The 13,240-nt window shown below is 65.5% G+C and overlaps 1 protein-coding gene across 1 annotated transcript; it reads left to right on the top strand.

Moving 5' to 3' along the window:
• Window positions 1-1,746: 1,746 nt before the first annotated feature.
• On the top strand, window positions 1,747-13,126 carry Unc45a (unc-45 myosin chaperone A). The gene is made up of 20 exons (XM_070043290.1): window positions 1,747-1,983; window positions 2,113-2,274; window positions 2,351-2,387; window positions 2,678-2,853; window positions 3,370-3,462; window positions 3,773-3,940; window positions 5,090-5,258; window positions 5,600-5,770; window positions 7,033-7,204; window positions 8,221-8,521; window positions 9,397-9,491; window positions 9,631-9,772; window positions 9,887-10,027; window positions 10,152-10,279; window positions 10,377-10,443; window positions 10,710-10,823; window positions 11,008-11,123; window positions 11,782-11,899; window positions 11,982-12,137; window positions 12,226-13,126. Exons 1-20 carry the CDS (start codon window positions 1,978-1,980, stop codon window positions 12,481-12,483), a joined length of 2,790 nt encoding a protein of 929 aa, XP_069899391.1. The 5' UTR covers window positions 1,747-1,977; the 3' UTR covers window positions 12,484-13,126.
• The last annotated feature ends 114 nt before the right edge of the window (window positions 13,127-13,240 follow it).

The raw sequence follows: 13,240 nt of genomic DNA, 5'->3' as shown, positions 1-13,240 counted from the left end.
CTCCACTGCTACAGCTCAGTCTCCCCCAAGCTGTGTGGACGTGTTTATCAGGGCATGTGGGGTGACAGACTTTCCTGCTCACCCTGTCCTTCCTGGGGTACCAAGGCGACTGCGTAGGAGAGGGGCTGGAGGTGAGCGGCCTACCTGGGACTTCACTAAGCTTTTGGGCCAGCGGGATTCGAAGCTCAGCCTCCCGGGTGGCTGCCTGATCACAGGCCCGGCCCTGCTCTGCTTCCTGCCGTTCCCGGGAGTGGGGACGCCCGGCCCGCTGTGGGCCCCTGGGGGGGCTGAGTCTTGTCCTGTTTCGGGAGGTGACCTTGGGCCTTCTGGAGGAATTGGGTCGGCGTGGCCGGGCCGGCAGGTCACCGGGCCGACTCCCGCCCCCCCCCCCCCCGGAGCCGGGAGCCCGGGCCCGGGGGAGCCAGCGGCAGGGCCGACTTGGCTTCCAGGGAAGCCTGTTGCCCGGGAGCAGGCCGCCGCGGGGGTCCCTGGGGCTCCGGGCTCCCAGCAGCCCAGGGGTGGGGAGGGCGTGGGGGAGAACTTCTCCCGGAGCTGGGCCCCTGCCGGGAAGCCACTGCGCCGGGCCGGGGCTGCGCTGGGGGGCGGCGGGCTGGCGCGGGCCGGGCTCGGCCTCGCACGCTGAGCAGGACGGAGGCTGCGATCCCGAGGCCGCGGGCTGGGCGGCGGCGGCCGGCCGGGCTGTGCGCGGGCCTCCTGCTGCTCCTCGCCGGGGCTCGCCTGGCCCAGCCGGCCCCGCTCCCAGGTACCCGGAGCGGGGTGCGGGCCCGGGGGGAGGGTGCGGAGCGGGGTGCGGGCCCGGGGGGAGGGTGCGGAGCGGGGTGCGGGCCGGGGGGAGGGTGCGGAGCGGGATGCGGGCCCCGGCGGGGCCCACCCCCCGCTCGCCTCCAGCCCCGCGTCTCTCCCCAGCGCTAGCCCACCACCCCCACTTGTGCCAGACCAGCCGGGACGCGGACGGCCGCCGCCACCCGGGCTTCTTCTGCCCGCGGCTGTCGGACCCCCCGGAGGAAGCCTTCTGCTGCCCCCTGCGGGCCGCGGGCGGCCACTGCTGCACCCGCGCCGAATTTGAGGCCCTGCACCGGCTCAACCTGTCCTCGCTCGGGCCCCCGCCCGTGCTCAGGTGAGCCGGGGCCCCGGCTGCGGGGCTGCGGTGGGAGGGCGCCGCACGCACCCGCGAGGCCCAGGCCGACCGCAAAACCCCGCGCGGGGCGGGGCGCGGGCGGGGGGCGGGCGCGGGCGGGGGGCGGGCGCGGGCGGGGGGCGGGCGCGGGCGGGCCCGGGCGCGGGCGGGCCCGGGCGCGGGCGGGCCCGGGCGCGGGCGGGCCCGGGCGCGGGCGGGCCCGGGCGCGGGCGGGCCCGGGCGCGGGCGGGCCCGGGCGCGGGCGGCGGCGGAGCGCAGGCCCGTCCTCCCCCGGAGGGCCCGCCCCGCAGCGCGGCCCGACCCCGCCCCTCTCCCGCAGGGGCCCAGGCCCGCTGCTGGCGCTGGGCCTGTACGGTCTGCTGCTGCTGGCGCTGATGACTGCAGACCTCGTGCACTTCTGCCGCGGCCGGGGCCGCCCCCGGCTTCCAGCCCGGTCCTCGGCTGCGCGGCCCCTGCAGGTCCCGGCGGAACTCACCTGAGCGCGCCCGACGCGGGTGCGCGCCGGGACCCGCCCCGCCCCGCCCCGCCCCGCCCCTGTCCTACCCGCACGTGGCCTCGCCCCGCCCTCTACGTAGTCGTCTTAGCCCCGCCCCACGCAGTCCATCGACACCGCCCTCTCCACGATGCACTCCGCTTAGCCCCGCCCCGGCCCCTCCTTGGCCCCTCCCCTCCCCGGGTGCGTCCTCTCTCTGGCCACGCCCCTTCCGACGCAATCTCTGACGCCGGGTGGGGGCGGGGCGCCCCGCGCCAGCTTCCGGGGCCGGGGCCGAACTCGCGGCAGAGACTGCGCCTGCGTGGGCCCCGAGGTCGGCGCTGCGATGACCGTGAGTGTTCCGGGGACCCCCGAGCCCCGGGCCGCCATCCCCGGGGTCCGCTCCCACCTCCGCTCGCGCCTGCCCCGCCCCTGGCCCTGCGGCCCCGCCGCGCCCGAGCCCACCGCCCCTTCTCCCCAGGCCAGCTCCGTGGAGCAGCTGCGGAAGGAGGGCAACGAGCGCTTCCGATGCGGGGACTACGAGGGCGCCCTGTCGGCCTACACCCGGGCCCTGGGGCTGGGCGCGCCGCCGGCGGACCAGGCCGTCCTGCACCGAAACCGGGCCGCCTGCCACCTGAGGCTGGTGAGCGCCGGGGAGGCGGGGGCGGGGGCCCGGGGCTGCCCCGCCCGCCCTCTCACGCCCGGCCTTTCTCCCGCAGGAGGATTTCCACGAAGCCGAAGCGGAAGCGTCTAAAGGTACGCGCGCGCGGGCCCTGGCTGGCGCTGTGTGCGGGGCTTCTCTGCGGGCAGACCCCGGACCGCCGCGCCGCCGCCTCTCCTCCCGTGCCCCTGGAACGCGTCCGCCTGCTGTCTTTCCCACTTCTGCTGGGCCTTCCCTTCTCTGCAGCTACCTCACCCTTTCTGAGGCTGAAGTCCGAGCCCCACATTCGTCCCCCACCTTCCTCTGGCCCTCGAGATCTTTCCCTGCTGCTCTTGCGTGGAGACGGTGCAGCGCGCGCCCTGACAGAGCTCCTGTTTGTGCTCAGCCATTGAAAAGGACGGAGGGGATGTCAAAGCACTGTACCGGAGAAGCCAAGCCCTAGAGAAGTTGGGCCGCCTGGACCAGGCTGTCCTGGACCTGCAGAGATGTGTGAGCCTGGAGCCCAAGAACAGAGTTTTCCAGGAGGCCCTGCGGAGCATTGGGGGCCAGATTCAGGAGAAGGTGTGTGAGCGTGCCAGAGAGAGGTGGGTGGGAGGTGCAGACACAACCGCCCATTACCGGCGAGGAGACTGCAAATTAAGACGCGAGCGTGGAGTGGGGACTCACACCCACCACGCGAGTGGAGCGGGGACGCACACCCGCCATGCTGACTGCCAGCACGCAAAGCCCTTGAGCCCCTCAGCTCCAGTGTAACCAGCAAAATGCCAGGGTGGAGGCATGGCTCAGGCATCAGTGCAAGCCACGCTAGAGGCCCTGGGTTCAAACCGTGGGACTGTGGGAAGGGAGGGGAAAGGACACCGCCTTTAGCATTAGTAGGGGCCCGGATGACCAAGCAGGAAGTAACTCAGGAGGAAAACAGCTACTGGGAGCTTAGGGCAAGTCTCTTCCTGCCCTGGTGCTCGGTGCTTGCCGAGCCCAGGCCTCCTCACGGGCTTGCAGAGCCAGGAGCCAGAGAACCGCGGGGAAGGGCGACGTCTCCGCCAAGGGGTGACGTCTTGGCTCCTTGGTTTGTCCTAGGTGCGGTACATGTCCTCGACCGACGCCAAGGTGGAACAGATGTTCCAGATCCTGCTGGACCCCGAAGAGAAAGGCACTGAGAAGAAGCAGAAGGTACAGGCCAGTTCTGCACAGCACTCGTCTGGTGCTTTGGGGACCATGGTTCTTGCATGGACCACGGTGCTGTGCAGGTCCGGAGCTTTGGGGCTGAGGTTTTGGTGGGGACCACAGAAAGGGAAACAGGTTCACAGCACCTCGCCACCCAACTTGTGGGTGGAGCTACAAGGCACTGCTCCGGCCCTTCGGGCTCTAGTGGGGCTTAGGACCCCATTTGGTCTGATAGCAAGGTCTAGGGTGCACGGTGTCACCTTCACCCTGCCCTGTGGGGCGCAGGGTCGGCACTACAGCACCGTGTTTCGCACAGGCGTCTCAGAACCTGGTGGTGCTGGCCCGCGAGGATGCAGGAGCCGAGAAGATCTTCCGGAACAATGGGGTTCCGCTCCTGCAGCGCCTCCTGGACACAGGGGAGCCCGACCTCATGCTGGCGGCCCTGCGCACGCTGGTCGGCATTTGTTCCGAGCACCAGTCACGGGTAGGCGGGCTTCAGTCCGTTAGTCCATCTTCTGTCTCCCCATTCCTCATTCCAAAAAGAAGTTAGAGCAGAAGATAGGAGCCGGGGAACACGTGCAGCTAGAGGGGGAAAGGCCTCAGCACCCTGAGCACAGCGGTCCTGCAGACGGCCCACACGGTGTCCCTGGGTGAAAGCCAACTTGCTGCCCACAAAGGGACACGGGACCTGGCTCTAAAGCACACTGGCGCTGCCTCTGGGAAGGGGTCCTCACTGTGGTCACGAGGTCGGTGATGTCACCCACCGCATCTTTACCTTGGAGACCGCCCTGTGCAGGACTTGGTTCAGGATGGCGCATCAGGAAGAGCCTCTCAGCCGGGGGAGTCATGGCCAAGCCCCCAGCGCTTGACTCGTGCTAGGGGACTGAACCCTTGTGTCACTTGTTTGTTTACTTGACTCTTGTCTTGGCTGGCCTTGAACTTGTGGCATGTACTGCTGTGCAGGGCTACTCTCTTGCTTTTAGAGGAAACTATGCGGTTTGTGGGACTTGAACTCTGGGCCTGGGCGCTGTCTCTCAACTCTTCAGCTCAAGACCAGTGCTCTACCACTTGAACCACAGCGCCATTGTGTTTTCTGAATGTTTTATTGGAAATAAGAGTCTCATAGCCTTTCCTGCCCAAGCTGGCTTTGAACCTTGATCCTCAGATCTTAGCCTCCTGAGTAGCTAGGATGACAGGCATGAGCCACCAGCATCAGGCAGGAAGTTACATTTCTGCGTCACAGCTGTGAGCTCTTAAGTGAAATTTGGGCTGAGGTTTTGGGTCTCCCGGGGCTGGGTCTCCCTCAGCCTCTTCAGTTCTGTGTGTCCTTTAGTGCTGCGTAGGGGCTTTACCTGCCTGTCCACACCCCTGCGTGCTGGCCACGCTCAGGGAGGCCTTCGAGAAGAGCTGGTGGTCAGCCTGGTCCAGCTCTGTCCCTCTTGGAAAGGCCAGGGTGAAGCGCTCCCCACGAGGAGGTGGAGGCTGGGGAGGACGCCTGTGAAACGTGGGATCTGACTGACCCCCCTCAGGCGTCAGTCATCCACTGGGGATTGTCCTCGTCAGGCCCCTGCTCCTGGTGAGGGATCCCCGAGCCCGGCACCAACCGGGCCTCCTCTGCCTCTCTGCACCCCAGACTGTGGCGACGCTGAGCGTGCTGGGAACTCGGCGCCTGGTCTCCATCCTGGGCGTGGAGAACCAGGCTGTGTCGCTGGCTGCCTGCCACCTGCTGCAGGTCATGTGCGATGCCCTCAAGGAGGGCGTCAAGAGAGGCTTCCAGGGCAAAGAAGGCGCCATCATTGTGGGTGAGTGGCAGCGCTGGCCCCGCCTGGCCGGTTCTCGCCCAGGGTGTCCATGAATATAGCTTCACACAGTTTCTCGTTGTGTGGCTTAGGCTGGCCTTGAACTCTTCATCTCCCTGCCTCAGCCTCCCAAGGGCTGGGACTACAGGTGTACACCATTACACCTGGCTTTTACTCAAGATGTTCGAGGGGAAGGCTCAGCAGCCAGCTCAGGTCTAGGCCGCCTTTCCTGTGTCTGTCTGTGAGGGGCATCCTGGGCTGGACGGGTGGGCCACCGTGGAGCGTGGCACTGGTCCTGGCTTTGTGTTTTGGTTGAGATGACGGTGTGTGGGCTCCCATGGCAGATCCCGCTCGGGAGCTGAGGGTCCTCCTCAGCAGCCTCCTGGAGCTTCTGACGGAAGCGGGGGTCTCCAGCCAAGGCCGCGACAACGCCCTGACCCTTCTGATCAAAGTGGTGCCTCGCAAGTCTCCTAAGGACCCCAACAACAGCCTCACGCTCTGGGTCATCGACCAGGGTAGGTGTTGGGGCTCACCAAGGCAGTGGAGGAGACAGGCAGCCCTTCAACTGCCTGGGTGTGCACTGCGTGTGCACTGCCACGCTTCTTGGGCCCGCAAGGCCTCTTAGGCTAGAGCACCAGAGGAGACCTCCGGGGGTAGAAGTTCTGCACACAAGTGCGTGGAAGGCAGCAGTGAAACCCTTGAACAGTTAGTACCACCCAAGAGTGCAGGGCGGGACAAGGCTCTGTGCAGGGGTCGGTACTAGTGGGGGGCGGGTGGGCACAGAAAAGAAGAGGGTGGATGTAGTCAAAGTACTTTGTTACACCAGTGTTGGTGGCTCATGCTTATAATCTGGGTTTTTAAGCCAACCCAGACACACACCCGTTGTCAGCTGGTTTCCAGAGGCTCGTGCCCTATGATCCTAGCTATTCAGGAGGCTGAGATCTGAAAAGCCAGCCCAGGCAGGAAAGACTTACTTCAGTTAACTACCAAAAGGCCAGAAGTGGCTCAAGTGGTTGAATGCTTGTGTGTCAGCAAGCAGGTGGACAGCTCAAGGTGTGGGATTTTGTTTTGTTTTGGTACTGGGTTTTGAACTCAGGGCCTGGGTGCTGCTCCTCGGCATTTTGCTCAAAGCTGGCATGCTACCACTTGAGCCACAGCGCCACTTCTGGCTGTGAGCGTTGGTGAGAGTAATTGGAGAGTAAGAAGAGTCACCAACTTTTCTGTTCGGTTGGCTCTGAACCTTGATCCTCAATCTCAGCTGCATGAGTAGCTAGGATTACAGGTGTGAGCCACTGGCTCTTAGCCTAAAGATTTTTTTTAGTGAGCTTGTATTCCAACTTTTAAAGAACAAACAAGGCTTTTTTTTGGGGGGGGGCTCCTGGGAGTTGAATTCAGGGCCTGGGCACTGTCCCTGAGCTTCTTTTTGCACAAGGCTAGCACTCTACTATTTGAGCCATAGCTCCACTTCCGGCTTTTTCTGTGTATGTGGTACTGAGGAATGGAACCCAGGGCTTCATCCCTGCTAGGCAAGCACTGTACCACTGAGCACCTTCCCAGGCCAAGACATTTCTTAGAGTTTTGGTGATACTTGGGTTTGAACTCAGGCTGTTGCTCTAGCTAGGCTGGGCCCCAGATGGAGCCCTGCAGTGAGGGGGGCGGCGCTGACCTCCCTTCTGAGCCCCGCCGCTTCCTCAGGCTTCTGAAGTGGCTTCTTTGCACCTCGACTGTCCGGACGCCTCTTTACTTTTCAGGGGTTCCACCGACGTTCTCTTTCCAGGCCTAAAGAAGGTTCTGGAGGTGGGGGGCTCCGTGCAGGACTCTTGTGAGGAGCTGTCTGAGGCGGGGAACAGCCGCATGAGCGCCTCCATCCTGCTTAGCAAGCTCTTCGATGACCTGAAGTGTGATGCGGAGCGGGAGAATTTCCACCGGCTCTGCGAGAACTATATCCGGTATGGCCATCCCCTCCCCCTCCCTGAGCCCGTCCCCGGGCTTTAGGGAGGCCTACCTTTTTTTTTTTTTTTTTTTTTTTTTTTTTTGTCGGTCGTGGGGCTTGAACTCTGGGCCTGGGCGCTGTCCCTCAGCTCTTCAGCTCAAGGCGAGCGCTCTACCACTTGAGCTACAGCGCCACTTCCGGTTTTCTGGTGGTTTATTGGAGATAGGAGTCTCACGGTCTCTCCTGCCCGGGCTGGCTTTGAACCGCGATCCTCAGATCTCAGCCTCCTGAGTAGCTAGGATTACAGGCGTGAGCCACCAGCGCCCCGCCAGGGAGGCCTACCTTTTTGTTCTTTTGGTCAGTCTTGGGCTTGAACTCTGGGCCTGGGTGCTGTCCCTCAGCTCTTCAGCTCAAGGCGAGTGCTCTACCACTTGAGCCACAGCGCCACTTCCAGCTTTTTCTGTGTAGTGGTGCTGAGGAATGGTGCCTGGGCTTCATGCATGGGAGGCAGGCGCTCCACCCCTACACCATGTTCCCAGTCTTTTGGGGTTTTTTAAGGTGGGATCTCACTTGTACTGCCGAGGCTGGCCTTGAACTCGTGACTCAAGCAGTCTTCTGCTTCAGCCTCCTGCGTGGTTGGCACCCCTTTCTCCCAAAGTGATTCGCTGGGAGCTTTTCCAAAGTTGGTTCTCGCTTTAGGAAGCTCGTGTACCAAGTGCTTATTGTGCGCTCTGTCCATTATCACAGTCAAATACTAGGTCAAAGCGGCCGGTCCTTGTCCCTGGGGCTGCCGGCCGTGGGGACAGGATGGGGCCTCTGCTCCCACCAAGTGTGGGGTGCCTGGGGTCATGGTGGAGGTGCGTGGGGGAGGCTGGCGTGTGTAGATCTGGAGCCCCGGGAACTGGGGTCGGGTCAGCGTCTTCGTCCGTCGTTGGCAGCTTTCCACGCTGTTTGTGCCGAGGTGCAGGGGCTGGGCCGGGGCCGGGCCTGTGTGTGGCCTCGGCTTGACCGCAGTCGCCCTGCACCTCTCAGGAGCTGGTTCGAGGGCCCCTGGCCGGCCGGGAAGCTGCGGGCCATCCAGACGGTGTCGTGCCTCCTGCAGGGCCCGTGCGACGCCGGCAACAGGGCCCTGGAGCTGAGCGGCGTCATGGACAGCGTGATCGCACTCTGCGCCTCCGAGCGGGAGGACGAGCAGCTGGTGGCCGTGGAGGCTCTGATCCACGCGGCCGGCAAGGCCAAGCGGGCCTCGTTCATCACGGCCAACGGCGTCTCGCTGCTGAAAGACCTGTACAAGCGCAGCCAGCGCGACAGCATCCGCATCCGGGCCCTGGTGGTGAGCGGGGCGTGGGAGGCCAGAGTGGGACTGGCTCTTCCCAGATGGGGGGCTGTGGGCACGCGGTGCGTTCCATTCCATGCTGGCTCACGCTGCCCCCTGCGCTCAGTCGGCAAGGCCGTGTCTGCAGGCGCTGGCTGTGTGGACTGTGTTCCTGCATGTGCGGGAGCTGGCTGTGTGGGTCTCTGTTCCTGCATGTGCGGGAGCTGTGTGCTCCTGAGGACTTATTTCTCCAGGCGCCCCCACATCCTGTGGGAGGCATGGCGGGCTGTGGGGGGCATGGCGGGCTGTGGGGACATGGCGGGCTGTGGGGGGCATGGCGGGCTGTGGGGAGGCCCGGCGGGCTGTGGGGGGCATGGCGGGCTGTGGGGGGCATGGCGGGCTGTGGGGGCATGGCGGGCTGTGGGGGGCATGGCGGGCTGTGGGGGGCCTGGCGGGCTGTGGGGGCCCTGGCGGGCTGTGGGGGCATGGCGGGCTGTGGGGAGGCCCGGCGGGCTGTGGGGGGCATGGCGGGCTGTGGGGGCATGACGGGCTGTGGGGGCATGGCGGGCTGTGGGGGCATGGCGGGCTGTGGGGGCATGGCGGGCTGTGGGGAGGCCCGGCGGGCTGTGGGGGGCATGGCGGGCTGTGGGGGCATGGCGGGCTGTGGGGGCATGGCGGGCTGTGGAGGCATGGCGGGCTGTGGGGGGCTGTGGGGGGCCTGGCGGGCTGTGGGGAGGCCCGGCGGGCTGTGGGGAGGCCCGGCGGGCTGTGGGGAGGCCCGGCGGGCTGTGGGGAGGCCCGGCGGGCTGTGGGGGGCATGGCGGGCCGGCATGGAAGCCCGGCTTCTGCCTGGTCCCAGCAGCCAAGCCCCCAGCCTGGTCCTCTTCCCGCAGGGGCTGTGCAAGCTCGGCTCGGCCGGGGGCACCGACTTCAGCATGAAGCAGTTTGCTGAAGGGTCCACCCTCAAACTGGCCAAGCAGTGCCGGAAGTGAGTGTGCACCCCGAGGGGGCGGGGTGGGGGCGGGGCGGCTCCTGCAGGCCCTAGGACGCCCCGCCTGCGTCCTCTGCCTTGCCCCTCCTCCCGCCCCGCCCCCGTGCTCAAGGCGGTCCCCTGCCCGCGTGCGCAGGTGGCTGTGCAATGAGCAGATGGACGCGGGCACGCGGCGCTGGGCAGCTGAGGGCCTGGCTTACCTCACCTTCGACGCCGACGTGAAGGAAGAGTTTGTGGAGGACGGGGTGGCTCTGAAGGCGCTGTTCCGGCTCAGCAAGGTGGCCTGGGGTCCCCGGGGTCCTCGTGAGATGCTGGCCAGCCGCCCGTGTGGCACGAGGGACGTCTGTGGGGGGCGGGCGCGGCCGCGCTCAGTGTCCCCTCCGCTCCTGCAGTCGGAGGAGAGGTCGGTGCTCTTTGCCGTGGCCTCGGCACTCGTCAACTGCACCAACAGCTACGACTACGAGGAGCCGGACCCCAAGATGGTGGAGCTGGCCAAGTACGCCAAGCAGCCCGTTCCCGAGCAGCACCCCAAGGTGCGTGGCCCTGGGCAGTCGGGGTCCCCGCTGCAGCCGCCCCAGCGCCCTACTGCGAGGGCGGCCCTTTCCTGTCCTGCCAGCCGGGGTCCCCTCCCTTCCCCTCAGCTGCCTCCTTCCCCAGGACAAGCCCAGCTTCGTTCGCGCTCGGGTGAAGAAGCTGCTGGCTGCGGGCGTGGTGTCGGCCATGACGTGCATGGTGAGGGCAGAGAGCCAGGCGCTCACCAGCTCCTGCAGGGAGCTGCTCTGCAGGTGGGCCTTGGAGTGGGGACCCCCCAGCCCGAGGATGGGGTGTCGGTGTCTGCCTGCCGGTGCCCAGATCACCGCCTACACCCGCGTCTCCCCGCAGGGTCTTCCTGGCCTTGGTGGAGGAGGTGGAGGACCGTGGCACCGTGGTGGCCCAGGGCGGGGGCAAGGTAGGCGGGCACCGCGGGGCTTCCTGCCCTGCCACAGGCCCGGGCGGCTGCGGCCAGTGGTCAGGAGGGCGTGGCGGAGCCTTGGGACGGCCTGTGGGGGGAAGGGGAGGCTCCCTCCAAGTTGGGGTGGTCCTTTCCCTTCTCACCCGCCCACCCGCCTGTGGAGTTTGAGCAGGGCCGGCTGCCAGCGGCTGGCAGCCGGGGGTGCTGGAGGGAAGGCCAAGGGTGGTCAGGCGTGTCCCGGTGCCCACGGCTTGCTCCTGCAGGCTCTGCTCCCGCTGGCGCTGGAAGGCACGGATGTGGGGCAGACAAAGGCGGCCCAGGCGCTGGCCAAGCTCACCATCACCTCCAACCCCGAGATGACCTTCCCTGGCGAGCGGGTGAGCCCCTCCCCCCCCCCCCCCCCCCCCCCCCCCGCACACGTGCGCGGCCTCCTGCCCTGGCTGGGTCCCAGCCGCGGCCTGGGTTCTTACTTGGGACCGAGAGGAAGTGGCAGCTTTGCTGAGCCCGCGAGGTGGGGGTGGCACCCCGTGAGTGGGCTCTGAAAGGGGGTGCACATCACAGATCTATGAGGTCGTCCGGCCCCTGGTCTCCTTGCTGCACCTCAGCTGCTCAGGACTGCAGAACTTCGAAGCCCTCATGGCTCTGACGAACCTGGCCGGGATCAGCGAGAGGCTCCGGTGAGTGGCAGAGGCGCGGGGCCTGGCTGGCGCCAGATTTGGACCATGCGCCCCCCCCCCTTCCCGATTCAGCTACACAGAACCTCACACAACTCCCCTGCTGCCTACAGATGAAGAGACAGGCTGAGAGAGGCTATGGCGCTGAGTGAGAACATTCCAGGCTTTCAAGCCAGATAGCTTGGGTTCAAGTCCTGCTGCACTGAACCCGCAGCCCCCAGCCCTGGCTTGCCCTCCCCCGTTCTGTCCACAGCCTCAGTGCCATGCCCGACTGAGGGCTGCTCGCGGCTTTCTTTCTCCTCAGTTCGAGGAGTCCAGGCTGGAGATGGTGGGGCGGAGGTGCCACCAGTGGTGTCCTGTCAGTCCACTCCTGCTGCTCTGGTGGCTGCCATCCCGAGTCCCTCCATTAGTCACCGATGAGCCCATGCCATCACATGGCACCTGGCCGTGTGGTTCATGCCGAGTCTGGTGCCCAGTGAGGTTAGGGCTGCAGGCTGCTCTCGTGCACTGCCACCGCCCCTGCTGTTTCCTGGCCTTCTGGGCCGTGTCCGTTCCTGGTGCGGGGGGTCCTTGACAGGGCTCAGGGCTCCGTCCCACGGGGTGTGAGCAGGGCGGCTGGGGGTGGAGGGGCCTGACCACGTTGCCCCTCCTCGGTCTGCAGACAGAAGATCCTGAAGGAGAAAGCTGTGCCCATGATCGAGGGCTACATGTTCGAGGAGCATGAGATGATCCGCCGGGCGGCCACGGAGTGCATGTGTAACTTGGCCATGAGCAAGGAGGTGAGTCGGGCCGGGGGTCCTGACGGTGGGGACGCGGATGGCTCTGCCCTGACCACCGAGTCCTCTCTTCATCTGGCCACAGGTGCAGGACCTCTTTGAAGCCGAGGGCAATGACCGGCTGAAGCTGCTGGTGCTGTACAGCGGGGAGGAGGACGAGCTGCTCCGCCGGGCGGCGGCCGGGGGCCTGGCCATGCTCACCTCCCTGCGGCCTGCGCTCTGCCGCCGAGTCCCGCAAGTGGTCAGTGCCGGTTCCTGGCGGGGGGAGGCTGCAGGTTGGTGGGAGAGGTCCTAACCTGTTGGATGGCCACCCCTGCTGTTTCCTGCAGACCACACACTGGCTAGAGATCCTGCAGGCCTTGCTTTTGAGCTCCAACCAGGAGCTGCAGCACCGGGGCGCTGTGGTGGTGCTGAACATGGTGGAGGCCTCCAGGGAGATTGCCAGCACCCTGATGGAGAGCGAGGTGCTAGAGATCCTGTCCGTGCTGGCCAAGGGCGAGGGCGGCCCCGTCAGCAGGGCTGCTGCGGCCTCCCTGGGGAAGGCCATGGAGTACGGGCTCATCCAGCCGGGCCAGGCCAGGGAGTGAGGGGCCCCGGCTGAGGGCCCTGCACGCGACTGTTGCAGCACTGAGGACAGAAGCGGCTTCACCTAACGGGCCTGCGATGCCGGACACTTGCCTGTTCTGCCAGCCACGCTTTCCTGTCCTCCGTTGTGAGTTAGGGACCACATTCAGTCACATGGCCCTGCCCTGCCATCACTGCCTCCAGCCTGACCAGAGACTCGATTTGTGAACCTACTGTAGAGCGTTGGGGAGGGGAGGGTGCATCCCAAACTCAGCCTAGGGGTTCTGGCAGCGGGAAAGGCACAGCAATCACCCTAGCAGTGTGAGTACCCCAGCAATAAAATGTGGGACAAAAATGCACATGCTTGGCTGGGAAGGTGGCTCAGTGGTAGAGCGCTGGCCTTGCATGCCTGAGGCCCTGGGTTTGATTCCTCAGCACCACATAAGTAAAAAAGAAAAAAAGCCGGAAGTGGTGCTGTGGCTCAAGTGGTGGAGCGCTAGCCTTGAGCTGAAGAGCTGAGGGACAGCGCCCAGGCCCAGAGTTCAGGCCCCACGACTGGACCCAAAAAAAAAAAAAAATGCACATGCTCTGTCTTTGGGCAAGGGGGGCTGCTTCCCTTAGCTGCTTTTGATAAAGGCTAGTGCTCTACCACTTGTGCCAAAGCTCCATTTCCAGTGTTTGGTGGTTAATTGGAGATGAGTCTAACGTGCTTTCCTGCCCAGCTGGCTCCAAACCCCAATTTTCCTGAGTAGCTAGGATTACAGGTGCCTGGCTTTGAAT

The sequence above is a fragment of the Dipodomys merriami genome, unplaced genomic scaffold, assembly GCF_024711535.1.
Source record: "Dipodomys merriami isolate MVZ:Mamm:240054 unplaced genomic scaffold, mDipMer1.0.p SCAF_33, whole genome shotgun sequence".
NCBI classification, from domain to species: domain Eukaryota; kingdom Metazoa; phylum Chordata; class Mammalia; order Rodentia; family Heteromyidae; genus Dipodomys; species Dipodomys merriami.
This window is presented reverse-complemented; position numbering and strand designations above follow the sequence as displayed.

Excerpts from the sequence above, each read along its gene's own strand:
- Unc45a (XM_070043290.1), top strand. Across the intron at positions 2,854-3,369 it reads GGGGCCAGATTCAGGAGAAG|GTGCGGTACATGTCCTCGAC; the intron begins GTGTGTGAGCGT and ends GGTTTGTCCTAG. Across the intron at positions 5,259-5,599 it reads AGAAGGCGCCATCATTGTGG|ATCCCGCTCGGGAGCTGAGG; the intron begins GTGAGTGGCAGC and ends CTCCCATGGCAG.